This window comes from Notechis scutatus, chromosome 3, assembly GCF_049901735.1.
Source record: "Notechis scutatus isolate UNSWTSFEM ecotype Mainland chromosome 3, rNotScu1.2, whole genome shotgun sequence".
Taxonomy (NCBI): Eukaryota; Metazoa; Chordata; class Lepidosauria; order Squamata; family Elapidae; genus Notechis; species Notechis scutatus.
Genome location: NC_142011.1, coordinates 61,717,865 through 61,740,528, shown reverse-complemented (window position 1 = coordinate 61,740,528; position 22,664 = coordinate 61,717,865). Strand labels below are relative to the sequence as shown.

General features: G+C 39.5%; 1 protein-coding gene across 5 annotated transcripts in view; it reads left to right on the top strand.

Annotated features, from left to right (window-relative positions):
- BEND5 (BEN domain containing 5) overlaps positions 1-22,664 on the top strand; it is a 904,791-nt gene that overhangs the window by 488,682 nt on the left and 393,445 nt on the right. Inside the window, exons 1-3 of one of the 5 annotated variants that reach the window (XM_026665828.2) lie at positions 2,737-3,179; positions 15,088-15,221; positions 21,895-22,270. The exons of 1 other annotated variant lie outside the window; for it this stretch is intronic. In XM_026665828.2, the coding sequence (XP_026521613.1) occupies positions 2,957-3,179; positions 15,088-15,221; positions 21,895-22,270 (733 nt within the window). In that variant the 5' untranslated portion in view covers positions 2,737-2,956. Of the gene's footprint in view, positions 1-2,736; positions 3,180-15,087; positions 15,222-21,894; positions 22,271-22,664 lie in introns of those variants that run through there. 3 more of the 5 variants (XM_026665830.2, XM_026665827.2, XM_026665834.2) reach the window with 3 other exon arrangements.

Genomic DNA, 22,664 nt, shown 5'->3' with positions numbered 1-22,664 from the left:
TAAATATATATTTAATGTAACATTTTGCAGTTTATGATCATGCTATTGAAAGTATGAAAATTAAAGCTAATTTACAGATTGAAGGATTTTATTTCCGTTTGTCAACTAATAATCTTCACACAATTGTATATCCATTTGTTGTTAATTTATCTAAACTGTTCAGATCATCGATATATATCTTTCATTCATAATCAGGCATTTTGCAAAGTATCTTATTGTCATAATTGAACAAATGATGTTTCCCTGTTTTTTCAAACCATGATGTTTTTCTGTTTTTTAAAGTGTGTTTGAATCTATATGGGATAGGATGGGACATGTTTTGTATGAAACATTCCTTACAGATGTTACTAAAAATTATCTGAGATGCATTATTATTCTTCACTGTGAGTGAAAAAGCCTGCTTTTTTGCTCACAACAGAAATTTTATATATGTGCAATAAGCATTAATTTCATATTACTCTATTTCATAAACATTGGATGGATGTATACAACATACTAAATAAAAATCAAACTACATTACTGTAATGTGATCCCAATTGCAGGAGTAAGGATTACTGATGAGCCTATATGTTCAAAATTGCACAATTAAATCTGATTTTCCCCATGCAGAATACTTAACTGGATCTTGGAGGTAGGATGGTAAGCACACCGGGTCAACAAGAAAATTGAATCAAACAGTCTAGTCAATTTAATGTGAGAAATTAGATTTACTCCCAGTCTTCTTTGGGATTAAGGTAATTCCCCATATCATATGAACTACATAGATGAGCATTAATTGTTCCTTTCAATATCTATGATCAGCATGAAATCCTGGAGAACCTACAAAAACAGCCACTAATCATGACTTTTACTGTTAGTAGAGACATCCACAAGGTAAGTCAATAGCATAAAAATAGTGGGTATGACCAGGCTGACTGAAGCCCTCCCATCTTTTTGATGCAGAGTCCGAGGTGGTGTTCAGCAGGTTCTGACCAGTTCTGGAGAACTGGTAGTGGAAATTTTGAGTAGTTTGGCGAACCGGCAAATACCACTTTGACTGGAGATTTTACAGTATCTTTCCCCTGCCATGCCCGAGCCACACCCACAGAACCAGTAGTTAAAAAAAAAAATTGAATCCCACCACTGTACAAAGCACATTAAAAAGCATGTTAAATTGTTAAAGAGGCAGGGATTCAATTACTTTGTCCCATGTTTTTAATGCTATTTACTTCCTTCCTGCATATGCCCAACAGTTGGATTGGAGTTCCTGGATTCATATTACAGATCCTTTGACTAATGAGTAATGCATGTATCTTGGGAGGGGGTAGTATTAACCTTCTCCTGTTGAAAACTGAGTTTATGGGTTCACATAATATACTGGGCCATTGAAAGTGATGAATTCAGCTCTAGGATATTGACTAAAAAGACTTTTGGCATGATGTGTATGTGTTTTATCTTCTTGTTTTGTCAAGTGTAGTGGTTTGGTCTAGTAAAGCTGTCTTGAAGCAGTTTTTAGCTCTGCTTAAGTGGTACATAAACTACAAACTAGTCACCATAATTACTCAGCTTGTGTGTCATGTGAACCAATATAATTTTATTGCATAAAGGATGGTTCAGTTAAGCCTGAGTAAGTATGCAGTACAAATGATGCTCTATTGTTTTTTCAATGAACTGCCAATGTTCTTGATGGAGCAAAATGCAACTTCTCTGATAAATGATTTGTGGGCCTAAGAAGATAAAAGTATATGCTAAAGATTGGGATCACCCAGAGAGAAAGATGGATAAGGGTCTTTGCCAGGGTATCAACGATCAGGCTATATTGGCAGACAAAAAAAAAAAGTGAGATAGCAGAAGGCTGCTATGGTGAAAGGGGGAAAAAAACAGCTGCTGCTTCTCTTCCTTGGGCCCACTAGTCTGAGTGGAAGGAGATGGCTGCTATTTTGCAAAAGCAACATCTACTTTGTCAACTCTCTTGATTCACTAGGCAACCAAACTTTGCAAGAGCCCAGTTTTCCTTTTATTGTTGGATGGGCTTCTTGGATTCAATGTTCTCTACTGTTGTAGAGGATAAGAGAAGCCCATTCTTGGGATTTTTCGCGCTGGGCCCAGACTTCCTTACGGCCTTTTCCAGTGGCAAATCCATCCGGTGGCTTGTTTTCTGTCTGCCCCAGAGCTCACAAGAAGCCATCCCGTTACTTGCACTCTTGCCATCCAACCTGCAGGGCTAAAGGCAGTGCATCGCTCAAAGGAAGCCACCTTATGGGTCAACTGCACAGAAACAAGTCGCCTGCTTCCCTTCTTCGCCTGGGAAATGGCCGGGAAGACTCTGCAAGACCCCTTTCCCCAAGTCACCACCCACCCAGGCCTCTCCGTCTTAACAGGACGGGGTGGCAGAGAGGGCTGGATTCGGCGGGCTTTATCCACACTCGGTGGATCCAAAGAGGAGGGGGACAAAAGTCCGTTTGAGTAACTGGAGGCAGGGAAAAGCAGCCGCTGCAACCGGCCTGCAAACCCGCCTTCCCTTCGCCCTTCTTTAGCTGAGAGACCAGGCCTGGTGCGGAGGCGGCGGCGGCAACAATGAGCTCCAAAGCTACGTCCCCGAAAGTCGCTCATCGCCGTAAATTCTCCCCCCCTCCTGCCCGAGAGAGCGAGAGCGACGGCCGTTGCTGCTGCTTGTAGCAGCACAATCTCTCGCCCGCCTCGGCCAATTCTGCGAGCTGCACGCCAGACTGAGGCTCGCTTCGCTCGGCGCTCGACTGCTCGCGGGAAGCCCGAATCCCGGCTGCTTTGGGAAAGAAGCGAAGGCTCTGCAGCCTAGGCTAGCTCAGCCGAGCGCCGAGCCGGGCTTCCAGGAACAATAACAGAAGAGCCGGGGTTGCGGGAGCACAGAGACGAGCGCCCCCCCACCTCCATACCTGCCCTCCCCCGCTGCTCGCCCCTGAGCCCCCTCCCCTCCCGCGGGTCGCGGCCCCGCTCCATGATGTATGCCTTCGTGCGGTTCCTGGAGGACAACGTGTGTTATGCGCTGCCCGTGTCGTGCGTGCAGGACTTCAGCCCCAAATCCCGGCTGGATTTCGACAACCAGAAGGTTTACACCGTCTACCGCAGCCCGGCTCACGATCCCGAGGACGGCGACGAGAGCCCCGGCGAGTGGGGAGAACGGCCGCCACTGCACAAGGCCCAAATCCTGGCGCTGGCAGGTGAGGCACCGAGGGATTTGGCAGCGGGCGGAGGGAGGGAGGGAGGGGATCTGGAGGCCAGACCAGTTAAAACCTCCCTGCTCTTTGGAGGACCCCGGGCGGGCCAGGGTGGGGTACAGACTTTTCCCCCCTCTGCGAAAGGAAGGTAGGAAGGGGCCTGCGCCTGGAGCCCGGCTCCTTACATGCCTCGGCGGGGCCTGCACCGAGTGGCTGCTGCTGGCTTCGCTTCTCCGAGGGAGGGAGGGGTTTCGGGTTTCCCCAGGAGAGACTGGGGATGGGGATGGCCTGGTGTGAAGGCCTAGAATGAAGGCGGGCCGGGGCCGTCTCGGGGGGCCCCCTTCCCTAAGGAATAGGCTTGTTCCGTCGTAAGAGAACACGAGAAATAGAATAGAATAGCAAATAGAAATGGCTATAAAAGTAGGACGTGACCACTAGGCTGAACGCTGGCGTGGGCTTCCTTCAAAGGCTCTAAAGGCGGGAGATTTATATATAAAAAAGGAACTATCTATAGAGAACTATAGCGAACATTTCACTCTATGGAATTCCTAGGATGAACCTTTAGGTTAACTTGGGTGGGTTGGGTGAGTGAGCATTTATAGGAAGAGTCAGGTGGTCTCTGGCAGAATAAGTTTGGGTGGGACGTAGCTGCCACAAAAAAAAAAAAAAGGACATTGAGCACAAGAAAAGCCCTGCTTGGAGCAGTCCAAAGATGTAGTTTTTATTCCCACTATGAGGAATGAAATGTTTCCAGTTAACCATTAAGCACTGCATGAAAGTCAGTCTCTGCAGTATGACCTTATTTATATAAGTGGTATTTAAACACATACTCCATTTTAACATTGTAGTTTTACATTGCTATCATAACTTATGCTATATCTATGAATGTAGTTCTTGTGGAAAATAATCAATCTAAATTATTGTTCACCACCAATGTTCATCATTTTGGAAATGAATTCTAAGTTAAAGATATAAAAGAATCCTCCTTCCCCATTGTTTGCTTGTCCCAAATGGACTTTTAGATTATACTCAGTGATTTAATTTTAACTATTGAAAGAAAAGCAAAATTACTCCTCTAGTAAAAATATTGACGGTGAGCTCTGTAGTTAACACATAGTAACCATTTTTTAAAGTGAATGCTGCACGCTGTAAAAATACTGGAAATCTAAATGCAGAAAATAATTCTTTACAATTAATAAGACACTGAAAAAAGATGCTAGTAAGTAAGATTAAATGGCAAATAGTTATCTTTGTTTTGAAATAAAGATCATTACTGCAGTATTAGTTTTGATAACTAACAAAGTTACAGTAAATATATATTGTCTATCATTGCAAAATAAAATTTACCTAATGAAATAAAACAGAAATTTCTTCTCATGAAATTCTAGAATATATTATAAATAATATAGCCCTTGTTTATTTATAAAGGAAGGCCCATCCTCACAAAAAGACATGGTTGTTAGGCAAATCTCAACACCATATGCAATATATGCTTCTCAGAAATAGGATATGTATTTATACATATAATCACAACCCCTCCTTCTCAGATACATATATTAAATAAGACCCAGAGGTGACCAGGTTTTGAATGTAGAGATTCAATCATTAAAAACTTTAGGGCTTGAAAAATTCCTCCTTGGAAGCTTGAAGAGATGCCACCAATCAGTGCCAACAATGCCAAATTAGGTAGATCCATATGTTTGTTTCTCTGCTTCTACAGAGGATGTGGGTATGAATTCAAACCTTATAGTTCTGACAGGTAGAAATTTACTAAATATACCACTGAAATTGGAATAAAATAATTATATCATCCAGGTCTGTATACTAAACCCTAGTTCATATCACAATGTATTACTCCATCCCCACAAGTTATGAACTCTGTTTTTAAGCATATTTCAAAGCAACTTTTATTGTTGGGATTATGGTATCAGTCCATTTCTGCAGACTGTAGATCTGTCAAGATGTACCAGATCCTGACTTGTCTTGAGCCTAATGGTTCACAGAAGTACAGGTAGTCCTCGACTTACATCCATTTGTTTAATGACTGTTTGAAGTTACAACAACACTGAAAAAAAGTGACTTATGACTGTTTTTCACTCTTATGACTGTTGCAGCATCCCCATGGCCATGTGATCAAAATTTGTATGCTTGGCAACTGGTTCATATTTATCACTGTTGCAGTGTACCAGGGTGATGTGATCACTTTTTGTGACCTGGTGACAATCAATGGGGAAGCCACATTCTCTTAACAATCCTGTAACTAACTTAGGTGCAGTGATTCATCTAACAACTGTGGCAGGAAAGATTGTAAAATGGAGCAAAAGTAACTTAACAAATGTCTTGCTTAATAATATAAATTTGGGCTCAATTGTTGTTTGCAAGTTGAAGGACTACCTGTAATTGGATCGAATTGTTTGATAAACCAAGTACCCTTGATCAAGACTTGGCTCATTTTATGCACATATGGGTTATATCAGAGATTCTCCAGGACAAACCTGTTCATACACTGTTTATTGCCAATGCTAATCTTGATCTCTTCCTTGTGAAGTTAGAAGGGTATTGAGTGGAGAATGTATGTGGCATTTACTCTTGTGGAATACTTTCCAGAGGGCTCTTATGTCAGGTGAGTTCTTGCAAATGTCTGATGTTGACAAAGGGGTTAAAAGGGGCGGCCTTTTTGCCTTTTTTGCAAACTAACGCTTGGACGAAATCCATTAAACAGGGACCCGCTCTTATGTCAGGTGAGTTCTTGCAAATGTCTGATGTTCCCGGAAAATCAGCTGCCGCCATCTTTTGAAAAGCTCCGGTGAGCTTGGAAAGCTCACCGGAAGCATTTTAACCAAAAAGATGGCGGCGCCCAGCAACCAGCTGCCCGAGAGTTGTTCGGACGGTATCGGTCCGCTGACCAGCGGTTGGGGACCCCTGCATTAAAACAATAAGGATTAAATTATTTGCAACTAAGACCTTGTTAGTAAGGACACCTAGCCAACCAATGACAAGGAATAATGCTTTGAAGATGAGTTGGGGGAATATATATGATAATTCCGTGATAGATAAATGATGATGATATTTAATCTTTTATTTAGCATACTTCTAAAAATGTGGGAATGAGGGAAAAGTTGGTGATATGTTGTTACATTTGTTGTAGAATTAGTTAGCTTCAGCTTGCTGTCAACCTTGTTAAGAAATGTGTTAAATAGCTTCAAGCATCCAGTTATAAACTACAGACATATGCAGCATGTTTTATTGTACTAAAGCCTTCTAACTTGTGGGCTGTTCAAAGCTTTAGTATGACATAAATATTTTGAAAGACTTTCTAAAAGCCTGTTTCATTACTTTAAAATATAACTAGAAATATGATAAAAGTCAAACAGTTCAACTTATTTTTAATATATTTTATATTTTTGCACTTAACCAGGTATTTTTGATTAATGGAATGGATTGATATTAATCAAGAATATATACAATATCAACTCTTGAAAATTATACCGAGTGAATTCAACATTAGCCATAGTCACTGGAACTAAAATGCAGGGATCCATGATAATTAATGCAATTAAACACCGAGCAATTTGTATATTACTTTATACAGGTGTTGATTAAGGAGGTAAAAAAACATGCTAAGTTAATAAACCACCTATTGCTTAGAGCAGGGCTGTCAATCTCCCGGCCCATGGGCTGGATGTGTCACGTGCTGGCCACACCCAGTTTACCGAAGGGGAAAAAAAGTCCAGATATGTCACATGACGCCGCTGTGATGATGTGAGTTTGACACCCCTGGCCTAGAACATCCAAACACCATATTTCTTAAGACCCATATTGCTAGTTTAAGGCTGTTTCCCTCTTTTTTGTGTTTATACTAAAACTTAAGGGATTTTGAAGTGGCTTCACTAGGCTTATAAAAGATGCAGCTGCTGATACGTTTCAAATATTTTTTTCTTAGAAAGACAAGCTTTTCTCTAAATGACTTTACATTGCAGTGATTATTTCATGCAGTGTATTTATGAGCAGATTTTTACAAATTTTAGTAACTTTAGTATCACACAAAAATGTGATTGCTATTGATAGATCATAATTCTTATGCTACTAAAATGTTAAAATACTAACATTCTTCATTTGAAGAATGAAACTTAGTGTAATGGTTAAGGTGTTGGATTAAAACTGGTGAGATTAACTCTATGTCTGCTCTCAGGTTTGGAAACTGATAGGTTTGGATTATCTCTCTGATATCATTCTACTGAAAAGATTGTTGTTGTGAAAAATAAGTGTGTTCCTGTGTAAACTGTTCTGGAAAATAGGCAAGATGTGAGTGTAACAAATAATAGGAAACTTTAAAAATTTCAGCCTTTTTCAACAATGAAATAAATAATGGGTTTCAAATTTTTTAGAGCTCAGTAGGTTGTAATTTTTTTCGTTACTGCATACTCTTCCCCCAAAACATGTACCCATATACACTTTGGTATAAGGTGTTTACAGTAGAGTTTGAAGGAGATCACTCAGTTAATAATAAATATAATTGGAGAAAAGTATGTTTCTTTCACCATTGTAAAGCTGTCAGAATATATTAATAAAACTCTAATTTACCTAGCTTTAGAACTACTAATTTAAAGTATTAAGTTAATTTACCATTCAGTCTTTTGTTGTATTTCTCAAATCCAGTTTTCTGACTTCATTTTTTCACAGAATCAAGTAGGTTGCCACCACATGAATATGTTTCCCAGGGAAACAGAAGCTGTTGGTGGAATAATTTTCCCCTCCTACCATTACTGTTTTCTATGTTCTGCAAATATGCTTTAATAGGTTGAGAAACCCTCTGAAGTAGATTTGGAGTCATGCACAAAGCTGTGGGAGGAGAAAAAAGAAATGCATTTTTAAAATGTGCATAACTCTCATCTTTTTTGTGATGCTACCTCCATATATGTACACTGCTCAAAAAAAATAAAGGGAACACAAAAATAACATCCTAGATCTGAATGAATGAAATATTCTCATTAAATACTTTGTTCATTACATAGTTGAATGTGCTGACAACAAAATCACACAAAAATTATCAGTGGAAATCAAATTTAGCAACCCATGGAGGTCTGGATTTGGAGTTACGCTCAAAATTAAAGTGGAAAAAAACACTACAGGCTGATTCAACTTTGATGTAATGTCCTTAAAACAAGTCCAAATGAGGCTCAGTAGTGTGTGTGGCTTCCACGTGCCTGTACGACCTCCCTACAACGCCTGGGCATGCTCCTGATGAGGTGGCGAATGGTCTCCTGAGGGATCTCCTCCCACACCTGGACTAAAGCATCCCCCAACTCCTGGACAGTCTGTGGTGCAACGTGGCGTTGGTGGATGGAGCGAGACATGATGTCCCAGATGTGCTCAATTGGATTCAGGTCTGGGCAACGGGTGGGCCAGTCCATAGCATCAATACCTTCGTCTTGCAGGAACTGCTGACACACTCCAGCCACATGAGGTCTAGCATTGTCTTGCATTAGGAGGAACCCAGGAATAAATTTTATTTATTCAATAAAATTAAATAAAGACACCCAGAACAGAAGCAAACAACACAAAAACAGAACTCCATAATTACATGCAGAGACATTATATACTTTAAAAATTCCAGGATAAATTATTCCTTTCAAAGTAAGGATAAGATTCTCTAGACCAGGGGTGGGCAAACTTTTTGGCTCGGGGCCGCATTGACTTTTAAAATTTGACAGACGGGCCGGGTCAGCACAAGATTTTTGGGAATCGCCCCCACCCTTCCCCCTTCTCTCCTCCTTCCTCCCCTCGGAGGCCCCTGAGTCAGGAGTTGCTACCGCCGGCGCGGCTCCAGTCCCGCATTGCCTCGGGAAGGGAAAGGCAAAAGGAAGAGCCGCGGCAGTGCTTTGCAACGGAGCAGCGGCACCGAAGGCTCAGGCTCAGCGGCTCCTGGTTTTGCCTTTTCCTTCCCAAGGCAACGCGGACTGGAGCCGCACGGAGCTGCGCCGGCGGTAGCAACTCCTCACAGCCCCAGCCAGACACCTGAGTGGAGCCCGGGCGAAACTGCCTGTTGCTGCTGCCGGAGCACCGCCGGGTCGCTCCTCCAAGCAGCTCGCCCGCCCGCCGGGCTTCCCTCTGCCGCGCGGCTCGGGGCCAGGCGCGAGCGCCCGCAAGTTAAAAGGAAGCCGAAAGTTGCTGGGAAGTTGCTCGGGTGCTGGGAGCAGGCTTTAAAGTGCCGCCTGAGCAAAGTTTAAGCAGCCCTTCCTGCTCCTCGGCGGGAAGACGCTCCAGCCTGCAAACTTTGCCTTTGCAAAGTTTAAGCCTGGAAGCCCCGAAACCCAAGCAACTTCCCAGCAACTTTCGGCTTCCTTTTAACTCGCAGGCGCTCATGCCTGGCGGAGGGGAAGCCCGGAGCCTCCTCCAAGCAGTCCGCCCGCCCGCCCGGCTTCCCCTCTGCCGCGCGGCTTGGGGCCAGGCGCAGCGCCCGCGAGTTAAAAGGAAGCCGAAAGTTGCTGGGAAGTTGCTCTGGCTCGGGCTTCCAGGGCTTTGCAAAGGCAAAGTTTGCAGGCGGGAGCGTCTTCCCGCCGAGGAGCGGAAGGTTCCGCCCGGCGGGCGGGCGGGCTGCTTGGAGTGGGCTGCTGTGCGGCTCGGGCGCAGGCGCGAGCGCCCGCAAGTTAAAAGTTGCTGGGAAGTTGCTCGGGTGCTGGGAGCAGGCTTTTAAAGTGCCGCCCGAGCAAAGTTTAAGCAGCCCGCCCGCCCACCGGGTGGAACCCTTCCCGCTCCTCGGCGGGAAGACGCTCCAGTCTGCAAACTTTGCCTTTGCAAAGCCCTGAAGCCCCGGAAACCCGAGCAACTTCCCAGCAACTTTCGCCTTCCTTTAACTCGCGAGCGCTTGCACCTGGCAGAGAGGAAGCCCGGAACCTCCTCCAAGCAGCCTGCATGCCCGCACGCCGGCTTCCGCCCGCGGCGCTCGGGGCCAGGCGCGAGCGACCGCGAGTTAAAAGGAAGCCAAAGTTGCTGGGAAGTTGCTCGGGTGCTGGGAGCAGGCTTTTAAAGTGCCGCCCGAGCAAAGTTTAAGCCTGGAAGCCCCAGAAACCGAGCAACTTCCCAGCAACTTTCGCTTCGTTTTAACTCGCTGGCGTCGCGCATCGCCCGAGCCGCACAGCAGCCCGATCCAAGTAGCCCACCCCACCCGCCGGGCGGAACCCTTCCCGCCCTCGGTGGGAAGATGCTCCAGCCTGCAAACTTTGCCTTTGCAAAGCCCTGAAGCCCGGGAAAACCGAGCAACTTCCCAGCAACTTTCAGCTTCGCTTTAACTGCGGGGCGCGCCCCTGAGCCGCACGGTGGAGGGGAAGCCCGGAGCGCCGCTGGGTCGCCTCCTCCAAGCAGCCCGCCTGCCCGCCGGGCTTCCCCTCCGCCGCGCTCGGGCCAGGCGCGAGCGCCCCAGGCATGATATTCTTCCGATTAAAATCGAATTCGATTTTTTGGGAATCGCCCTCCTTTCCCCCACCCCTTCTTCTCCTCCTTCCTCCCCTCGGAGGCCCCGAGTCAGGAGTTGCTGGCGCGGCTCCGGTCCCGCGTTGCCTCAGGAAGGAAAGGCAAAAGGAAGAGCCGCGGCGGCACTTTGCAACGGCAGCAGCGGCTCCTGGTTTTGCCTTTCCTTCCCGAGGCAACACGGGACTGGAGCCGCGTGGAGCTGCGCCGGCGGTAGCAACTCCTGACAGCCCCAGCCGGATACCTGAGTGGAGCCCAGGCGGTGCGAGCGGAGGCCGCTGAGTGGCAGGAAAGGGAGCTGGGCCAGCCACAGACCAGCCTCCGTGCAACACGCCGCCGCCCGGCCCCGGTGAGGGAAAGCAGCGGGCACTCCCGGGCGCGCGGGCGGGGGTCTCTTTGGCCGGCCCCGATTTTTTTCAGAGCGGGAATATCATGCCTGGCGCCCGCGAGTTAAAACAAAGCCAAAAGTTGCTGGGAAGTTGCTCGGGTGCTGGGAGCAGGCTTTTAAAGTGCCGCCCGAGCAGGACCGCCGAGCCGGGAAACGGGCACCAAGGCAGGGCAAGGCTCCACCAGCAGCGGCCTAGCTTTAGGTGGCTCCAAGCAGCCCGCCCCCCCGGGTGGAACCTTTCCCGCTCCTCGGCGGGAAGACGCTCCAGCCTGCAAGCTTTGCCTTTGCAAAGTTTAAGCCTGGAAGCCCCGGGAAAAAAGGGGGATCGGGGGGACTCACCTTCGGAGGTCGCACTTGAAGGTGATTTTGAACTCCCAGCCGAGGCCTTTGCAAATTTCTTTTCTTTCCTACCCCTAGATCGCTCCGCACTGTTTTGCAGCTTTGGGGGCCACGCGACACAGGGCAATACGCCACACCCAGCGATTTTTTTTCAGGGGCGGGCCAGATTGGACAGACCAATGGCAGTTATTTTTTTTCAGGGGCGGGCCGCATTGGACAGACCAACGGGCCGGATGTGGCCCCCGGGCCGTAGTTTGCCCCCCCCTGCTCTAGACACTGTGAACTACTGTATAACTCCTAACAGGTCAGGCTAGGACAGGGGTGTCAAATTCGTGGCCGGCAGGCTGGATGCATCACACATTGGCCACACGCATCCCCAGGGGGGAAAGTTGCAATACATCACGTGATGACAATGTGGCATCACAGGTTTGACACCTTTGGGCTAGGATATTCAGTTATGAAAAGTACTGGGAATTATAATCCATTTGTAGAAAGTCGCAGATTCTTCATTCTTGCTTCAAGGAATTAATTCCAATATAAAAAAAAACTTTTTTAATAATTTAAGTGAGACCTTAATTAAAAAATCTTTTTGTTGTTCTAATACTTGCATTTGAAGTGGTATTAAGCAGAATCTTCTTACAAGGACAAAGTAGAATCAACAAGATATGTAAATATTCTTACAAAGTTGAAATAGTCATTTTAATTTTATCTGATTGCCATTATATCTGTAGCAAATGTCAACTGAGATATTTCCACTTGAAGTGATATACATATATATCTCTTCATAAACCACTTCTGAAATAAATACCTTTTTCAAAAAAAAAATATTAACAGATCTTTGTAGAGGGGCTGTTAAAACTTGCAATATAGAACATAGAACATGTACTAATATTTACCAATCATGCTCAACTTTATTAGTGTTAATAGAACATAAGCCCTATTTCACACAAACTATACAGAGTAACAAGTAAATCAATTTAAAGAAGAACACAGGCTCTACTAGAAAAGCTATGTGAAATAATTAACCCCCCCCCTTTTTTTTTTTTGGTCAAAGATAGAAATGTATCTCTCATGTAACATTACATTTTCAGGCCAGAATAAAAAAAACATTGGAACAAAAATAAACCAGAACCACCCAAAATGCACTATGAGTTTCATTACAAGTGATTGTAGCAAATACAGTGTAGATGAAGCAAATTGTATAGAAAAAAATCTCTAAACCATGGGTGTTAAACTCGATCATGTCACGGGGTGGATTGTGACGTATCACTATGTTTTTTTGCCTTTGCAGAGCCGGGATGGGCGTGGTCTGCACGTGACATATCCAGCCCATAGGCCGCCAATTTGTCAGGCCTGCTAAACCATTAGCTTTACCAATACCAACATTAGTATTTTTATATCTACTATTTTTACAAATCTCATCCTATTAAATTTTATCTAGAAATCAGGATTAGTTGGACAATAAATATAGAGTCCCTTAATGAGAACTTCAAGACCAAAAAATATGTCCCCCTCAAAATCCTTTGCTATCTTGCAGAAAGTTCTTGAAAGAATGCAACTAATCAGTACAGATATAATGATAATTTTTTATGATAGACGTTTTCAAAGTTCTTCTAATTTCTGAATCTAGGAGAATTTCATATGTAATAGACATGTAAATAGTAAAAGAAAAAAAAAATGCAGAATACATTTAAGAAAATCAGAATACATTTGATGAGTATAATTTTCAATAAACCAGTCCAAAAAAAGATTCACACCTCAGATTCTTTGAGCCACCTCCATTTAACATCTTCCTAAAGGAGGATGAAAATGGTCATGATTTGTCAATCTCTTTCTGTACCCTCACATTTCCTGCACAACTCTTGCTTTTTGGGAAGTAGTTCATTTTTCCTTACAAGAAGAAATGCCATGTTAAATATTTTCCTTTATTTTGTGATTGTTGAAAATTCCATGTAGCAAAGAATGGCAACTCTGACATAATTTCCGTATCTTATTTGGGTCAAATTTCAAAACCAGTTGTAATGATAAAATATAAATTGAACTGGAAGCTGTGTATATTGTTCAAGAATTCAGTCACTCCATTTCTTCTTATTTTGGTGAATGAAAATTTCCATATTTGGGCTATTTCACAGAGGCTTTTGTGCATTATTAGTGGTAAATTTGGGTGTGGCACCCAATGTATCAAAGCATTTGTTCTAGTGGTATTTAATATTTTTGAAGTATTTTAAAGCAAAGGAATTCTCCGTTTATCATTATAAATTGCACTTGGTTTATAGGTTGTACCCTTGGAGAAGCAGGCCCTGTCACACACCAATACTTTAGAATTGGCCACAATTAAAAAAATTCCTAAAGATCAACTGATACCATGATGAGTATAATTTCTTGCCCTCTAGAATAAAGATGAATTGAGATATTTTGAAGTGAAAGAACAAAATGTATTTGTCAAAAGGATACATTTTGTCCCAGAAAGCAGATGTACATTTTCCCTGGCTTTTTCCTTAGCAATATAATTACATAAAGGGGAAAATATTGTGCTGAAATATAGGAGAGCAAATATTACAATCCCAATAAATTTATCTTTAATCAGAAAGTTATTTACTTTTAGTACCTGGAGCAATATACTGCCTTATTGCTCCTATTGTACCTCTCAGTTCTTCTGTGATTGGCTTTAGTAATTTTACTTTTATAAAAGCGTTCCTTAACCTAAACATTGGGAATTAATTTTGACTCATCTTTTTGGCAGAAAGAGCAATTGTATTTAATTTTAGTAGCTCTGTGTAGCAGAGTTAATAGTGGTTGCTATTTAATTCTGAAGGACTTCTGAAAGATCTTTAAATTAATTGGTTACTTGGGACAACTTGCTAAAATTCAATGTGATCCTCAGAACTAACAAAAATATAAATAGGTACATTACCCCCAAAAAACATGGTATTGCAAGACACTGAAGAAATTCTAATCACTGAAATATTTATACATAATGAAAGGGCTTAAATTTTAAATTGGGCTTTTAAAACGCCTGGAAAATACCTTGTCTGAATCAGAACTGCATTCTAGATTTCTCTTGGTGACATAATTTCTGTCAGGAAAAAGCAATACATTCTTTCTCTCTACATTCTCTGCAGTCTTGCTAATACTGCTGCTGCATTAAGAACTGAGAATATGTAAAAATTGAGGCATTTATCCTTTCCCTGTTTATAAGGGTTAGAATTTCTGAAAAATGTGTTTTCCCCACATTTGCAGAAAAAAATAAAATCCCAGACTCCAAAACATCCTTAACTTTGAGCAACCTGCTATACTGTTGTTTGAAAGGGCAAGAAATGAGAAAATGGGGAGCCATCAAAATACATATAGCATTTTTAGAATTAGGAATATTCTTCTCCATTTTTAGATCTTAAAACTCTGAATTAGATTGTACTGAGGGAAAATGCATAATTGGTCCAATATCATCTGCAAAATATGCTTAAGTTTGGATTTTAGCTTTGTTCTTAACAATCTTTGGAAGCCCTACTATTTTTACAATATTCTTCAAATTTCTGTCTAAGGGCTATAGTGCATTTATTTTTTGGGGAAAAAAAGTTTCTGGAGCAGTTGATTATCACTGCATATGGAAGATAGTCAAGCATGGGAACTTTTTAAATGGTCTGGCTTCAGTCATACAGTATTTGAATAATCAGTTTGAAAAATGTGAAAAAATATTTTTATGTAAATTTGCAGAAGATAAAACAGACCTTGAAAACAGTGTGATGCAGAAGAAAATTAAAATCCCCAAGCTGTCTCTCAATCACCTAGAAGAAACGGGGGAAATTACAGATTATGGGGATGAAGATATGGAACTTAGACACTGTAAGGTATTGAAGCCTGTTTGTTGGTTTGTTCTTTCTTTTTTTCTAATTTTGGATGTGCTTTATTCTACCGCAAATCAGAATGTCAGGGATTCTTTCATTCTTTAGCATACAGAAATGCAGATTGCAATTTTTATGCACCTTTAATGGAAATTGTGCCATTAAATACAGTGGGACTTGGCTTGCAAAAATACATTGAAATATTGGATTAGAATTGGAATGTTGTGAATACTGTACAACCAAGAGTCCCAAATGTTTCAGTTTATACCTTTCTCCTTTATATTTTTATGATATTATTTTCATTTTGTTTGATAAGAACAAATATTGGGTTAGCAAAATTGGGTTATTTGGAGTTATTTTTAAAACTGGTGTGATTATTTTAAAAAAATGATGACTTGTTTTTATAGTAGCTTGTGCAACTAGATTTCTTGTAGTGATGTTATTTTATTTTCAGAAGTAAATATTTTTATAGTGGACAAGCTGAAATATAACTAAGACAGCATTTTTTACACTTACAATTCATATAAAACAATTTTAAGAGCCATATGTCTTTGTTTTTATTTGAACTTTTTTGAATTTGGAAGTGTAATAAATAAATAAAGCAGTAGCTCTGTTATATCAGAGAATGCTCTAGTTCTCCATGAACATAAAGTGTGTCAAATATTCAGGCACTCCTGTGGGACACAATGTTTGTATGCAATTTGAATGTCAGGTTAGGTTCTCTACAACTGGTTGGGATAACAAGCTACCTCATACAGTTAAAGAAGTACATTATAAATGGTGTGTATGTGTTCTTGTGTGTATGAAAAACATATAGTTGATTAAATAGTAGTTTGTACAGAGTGATATTAATCTTACCATCTGGGAACTTTCTTTAAAATAGATTTAGTAGCAAAATTCAGAGTTTGAAGAAAACATCCCTGTAAAATATCTTCCAGTTTTCTTATTACAATACATTTAAAGTTTTGTGCCTATAGCAAGGGTTTTCAGACACTGCAGTGCTGTGACTCTCTAAAATGGTAAATAAATGCATGTGGCCCCTATATGAATAAAAATGAAGATTTCATTAAGGTTAGGGCAGGAAATACATGTATTTACATGTACTCTGTTTCAATAATGAAATGTTAATGTGTATATCATAGTACTTCTCATCCTTTTCAATATTTCAGCTGTCTGGTGCAGACAAAGCCCAGAATGAGTTTGAGAGTGTTGTTGTTTAAGCTTCCCGAAGATGTTTGTGATCCTTCCTCTGGAATCCCAACCCATAGTTTGAGAAACCCTACTCAATAGATAACTTTTTGCACCCATCTTGTTTAAAAATATATAAGTATAGCATTCACACTTTTTGTCTAATATGAGGATGAGAATGCTCAATGAATACCACAAGGAAACCCATATGAAGCACCATACAAACAAATATGACAACCAGTATCAAATGTGTATAACATATGATTTTTCCCCCAGGTTTTGCTTATGTGATAAAATTGTGGAGAGCAGAGTTTTGGCTCATCAGTTTCACATTACACATCAAAGCTCTCCCAGTTTAGCCTGCTATTGGGCACTGTGCAATATTCAGCCATGTTTCTATTGAGGTAAGTGGAGTTTCTGAGGAGAGAAGCATTAGCTGTCTAAGCAGTACTAGTACTTGGTGCTCCTGGAATATGTATGCCCCCTCCTAATTCCATTGAGGTTGGATGCACATCTATAGTACTTACATGGAGAATAATGGCTGCTTGTATCTTAATTGAGTTATAATTTAATGCCAACATTAAAGAGAAACAGCATATGTAATGTTAGGAATACAAAAATAGCATTAGTTGGTGATATTTGGGTTATATTTAATTATTTAAGTGTTTACATTTTAAGGGGGGGATGACTCTGCAATATTCTTGAAAAAGATTGGTTACCATCACTATATCCAGTCATTTTTAATTTCTAGTTAAACAGTACATTGACATATTAGATCTTTAAAATATATATGTTCTAAGTTATTTTATGTAAGTTATTTAGTAGATTTATTGTTTTTAACCTTGTTTTCAGCAATCACTAGATTTGTTTTAACCCAAGTTTGAAACATTCTGCATTTTCATCAGATTTTTTTCACACTTTCAAAATCAAATCTTTAAAATGTTCATAGAGCAGCATTAAGTGGAGTGGGGGTGAGTGTCTGGTTCTGTCAATTTAAAAGGGTAGAAGATTATCAAGAGCCTAAAAAAACTATGAAAATCTAGAAGATGTAAGAATAATAAAGTATATATAAAGAACAAGAGTCTAAAAGAATCTAAAGGAAGGGGTAGGAGCATTCGATAAGTGTAAGGAAAAATAAAAGGTTAATAGAAGACTATCAAACTCCAGAGGACTCAAGGTGCTCATTAAGTCTTGTTTATATCATTGGTCATCATCCCAACGAATCTTGAGCACTGCTGTACGGAACCTGCCAATGTTATACGTTGTGACAGGGTTGGTATATGAAAGCAGCAGGGATATATAGAATTATCATGTGAGTCATGGGTGTTTGTTTTGTTTTATTTAATTTTTATGCCACCCATCTCCTCAACAAAGTGACTCTGGGCGATTTACAAGTTATAAAACAAGTAAAAATAGTTAAAATGTTAAAATGACACAGATTAAAATATTGTTAAAAACTGTACTAACTCAGAAGTAGGAGAGCTAAAAGATAGGACAGGGGTGAGGTCTTCTTACTCTGTCAGCCACCTCCAGGGGTGAGTCACCCCCCCTACCCCTTGGGGACCCACGTCAACCAGCAGTAGCCCATGTTTTCTGTAGCTACAGTATACTGGCATCTGCAGTTCAATCGAGTGAAACCTTCAGTGGTATTTCATTTACTTTTTGATGAATATGGATGCTTCACATTCAACTTTTCTTTTAAATGCTGGTAATAATATCCAAAAGAAGGATTTTCCTTTGCTAATCAGAATATCTAATAAGCAGCCATGGCATTTTATTTTTTCATGGTATAGAGGTAAGACACATATTAATAACATTTCAAAAACAAATTAATGAGAATAATGCTAGATGAGAACAACCTTTGTGAATATATTTTTGGACTTATTCCTGATCAGCTATAGAAAGGAGATATTTTCTTCTTTTTTAAAAATACTCATCTACATTTTGATATGATGGGGTAAAAACAAAATTATAATCCAAATTTTGCTGTTGGATTTTTCTAAAAAGTGGAATTTTTCTTTTATTAAATGGTTTGTCAAGAGCAGGGATTTCTCATTCCTGAGATTATCAGGCACTGAAGTAAAAAGTCAGCATAGGCAGAACTGAACCAGAAACCCCAGCTGCCTGCAGTTCATTCATTGGGTAAGCCTAAGAAGTTGATGCATGTTAATGCAACTTATATTTTTTTTAAGCAAATATCCTTCCTTCAGTTATGAGAATTTTTTTATTATCCAAATTACTAATTTTGTTGTATCTTATTTATAATTGATTCACCACTTGTACAATTATATTTTTCATATTTATTATTGCATTACTGTTCTTATTTTATGCACATTTTTTTTCATTTCATCAGCATCCCTTTGTCTAGATTCAAACTATATACAAAACTTTTCAGTTTTGGGGAGGATGGAGAAGACTATATCCAACTCCAAGTGAGCAGATTTCCACTGAAGCTAGAAAACTTAGATTTGTTTTGCACCCTTTAGCTGTTCGAGACACTTTTGTATAGTCTGAAGTGATGGGAAATGGTCCTCCAATAGTGCCCAATCTAATGGCAGATAAATATCTTAAATACAATCTTCTATTCATGTAGTTTTACACAAAAAAATAAAATGAAACTCAATTGACAGTCTTTAGCAGAATACCACATATGGAACAATATCCATGAGTGTAACAACATAAACATGACAGAATTCAGATTATTTATACAGCTAGTCTTTGATTTACAAGTACAATTGAGTCCAAAATTTCTGTTTTTTAAGCAAGACAGTTGTTTTGTCCCATTTTATGACACAGTTGTTAAGTAAATCCTACTGTTGTTAAATTAGTGACAGATTTAAGTGAATCTGGCTTTCCAATTGATTTTACTTGTCAAAGGATTACAAAAGGTGATCACATGACCCCAGGACACTCCAACTATCATAAATATGAGCCAGTGGCAAAGAGTCTAAATTTTGATCATGTGACCACAGGGATCCTGCAACCATCATAAGTGTGAGAAACAGTCATAAGTTATTTTTTTCAGTGCTACTGTAATTTCAGTCACTAAACAAATAGTTGTAAGTTGAGGGTTACCTATAGTGTGCTAGCTAAGTACATCTTCCTCCTACAAAGTTCTGGAAAATTATCAACAATACAATATTTACAATTAACGGGAAAAAGGAAAGAATTGTATTTTAATGATTTATCAAAGTACTGAAGGGTTGTATCAAGACAAGAAAAAATTATTCCCAAAGAGGATTGCTTTTAAAGAAGTCTGCGTTGTGATCTGTTAAAGAGTGTTGGCAGAGAATGTCATTATGTAATGGAAAACAACTTACTGCTTTTATTTCAGTGAGATTGTGATTGTTTTCAGAGTTAGGCTTTTTAATTGCTCAAAGCATGAGTGTCTCCTTTGATACTTTTTTAAGCAGATAATTGCATTTTTAGCAGATTCTTTGACATCAGTAGGATGTAATCTTAAAATTTTCTGAAATAATCAGTTTTACTTTAAAGAATGGACAAAAATGTCAATTATGCGTTTTTTACATTTCACAGTGAATATGTTGACAAATTCTTTCCCTTTGTATAAGTTCTTTCACTTACTATTTAGCATCATTTTATCATGGATATCTTTTCTTTTTAGAACAAAATATACTGTAAAACTAGACTGACTCTATTCCAGACAAAGTTTTGCATTGAATATTGCAAATTCCTTCAACATGCCCATCTTCAACATATTCAGCGTGAATATTGCAGGTATATTTAACATGCTTGGAACTCAGGTTTTTATTAGTATAGTATTGCATGAATTCCCCAATGCACCTGCTAATTACATTTTTTTTTTACTAAGTTTCTCCTAAGCAATTCCCAGGGGAAAAAAGAAAAAAAGAAAGCTTAGCAAAATTAAAGTATTGTGTGTTCCTTACAGCCCTCCCTGTAAGTTGTTCCCTCCACCTACTGTTCTAAAACAAGCTCAGTTTGATAAGGTTAATACATTCAGTTCTCCAGACTGATGATATCTGTAGATATGTGTGTAATATAAAGATGTACAATACAATAAGACATTATTGAATAAAGAAACTATATTGAGATAAACTTTGTTCATTTATCTCAGTTTCCTTAAAACTAAAACAAATTTAACACTGTAATGATATAGCATGAGTTATCTTTGCTATTTATTTTACATATTCTAGCTTCATATATGCTGTTTCCTCTATAATTATGGCCTTGAGGCAAATACCCCTGTTTTCAAATAAAGCATGTAGTCATTATTTTAAAACTAAGTATTGTAAGTATATATATGTTGATTTTTTAAAATCAATTTTGTATAGTGTTTAGCTGGGGCAATCTATATTTACATGGAGCCTCGTATTTTACTATTGATAAGCAAAGAAGAATAGATAAATTTGATTTGGAAATATCTTTTAGAGATTTGGCTGATTATTGCACAGTAATAGATACTATGTTTCTTCCACTAATTCCTTGTATTGTGAAATTCTTAATTATTTTGAACCTTGATGCCCGGTTAATTAGGCAAATCGGTTTAAAAATTATCTTTAAATAACAAGGTGCAAACATTGCCTTTAAATGCATTTTATCAGTGTCTTCTACAGGATATTACTAATACAATTTTGGGATTATTTGTCATCTAAATCTAAAGTTTCCAGATGATGGGATGATACAACACAGTATTTAATCATTAAAAAATATGTTTAGGTTAATGTTGAATGCACTCTATACAAATGGTACAAACTAAAAAAAAAAAAGTCAAGAGTGCTCAGAGTTCATGTAAACAGGCTCTGCCTTTGCCTCTAAATGCTCAAAGCTGATTGTGTGCATACTAGATGCTGCACAATCATGTATGTCCTTAAATTTTAATTGACTTTCTTGCTGTAGTTTAGCACCATGTCTGACTGGATTGGGAATCTTAACTGCACTGACTCATTAGAATTAGAGAGACCAAGAGAGTAGTTCACTTATTGTGATGAACTATAGTTTGTATGGGAATCTTAACTGCACTGACTCATTAGAATTAGAGAGACCGAGAGAGTAGTTCACTTATTGTGATGAACAATAATGTGTTTGTATGAGCAATTTGGCCTTCTCAGATATAACCTGTGGTTATAGTAATGAATACTTCTGAGTGTCTCTTGAAGTTTAGTGTGATGTCTGAATTGTTCCTATCTTCTCAAAATCCCCTCTCAAAATTGGCTTTGGATAATACAAATTTTAAAAAATAATACTTGGGAGTGGTAAATGTATCAGTATATTTCCACTATTGCTGATTTCCTCTCAGATGCATTTAACTCTGCATCATACATTTTTTTTTAAAAAAGACTTAGTTATATATAATGTAACTTTTTCTGGTTATTAAACTGTGTTGGTCCAATGTTCATTAGATGTTCTTCCCTTGGGGATTGTAGTGTGCTCATAATTTCATTAACTTTTGAACTCTATAGATTTGAGTATGACACAGTATATTAATAATGTGTTTTGTTGTAACATACAGAGACAAGATGGAAAGAAACAGAATGAAGGTACGCACAAAAGCATTGAAGCAGTTGTTGCGCGCCTTGAAAAACAAAATGGAATGAGTCTCAGTAGTAATTCCAGTCCTGAGGCAACATTTATGGAAACTTCAGACAGAATGAACAATATGGACGATGCTGTAGTTCCTCGAGTTCTTTATGAAGAGTTGCTGAGAAGCTATCAGCAACAGCAGGAAGAAATGAGGCACATTCAACAGGAACTTGAAAGAACAAGAAGGCAGCTTGTTCAACAAGCAAAAAAGTTAAAGGAATATGGGACATTAGTGTCAGAAATGAAAGAGCTAAGAGATTTGAACAGACGGTTACAGGATGTCCTGCTTCTCAGATTAGGCAGTGGTAAGTACTTGCATATATGGGACATGTTCAAGAATTGTTTTAACTTAGGTTCATTTAAATATTCACAAAGAAATCTAGCTATTGAATCCATAAGGTATTTGTATGATTGCAGTGAGTTCCTACTTACAGAGATTGAGTAGGAAAAATGCCCCTTTTTCTTTATATGCCCTTAAAAGCTGCTCTAAGGATTGTAAAGAGGCATATATTTTAAGAAATTAACTTTGAAAAGCATAGTTTGATTGTTTTTACAAATTCAGTCGTTATTTACAATATAGTTAAGATTGTGAATCTTCATATTTCATTATCAATAGGAGAGCTGTTTATTTTCAAACCCACCCAGAGTTACCCTGTGGTAAGATGGCCAATAAATATGATAAATAAATAATAAATAAAT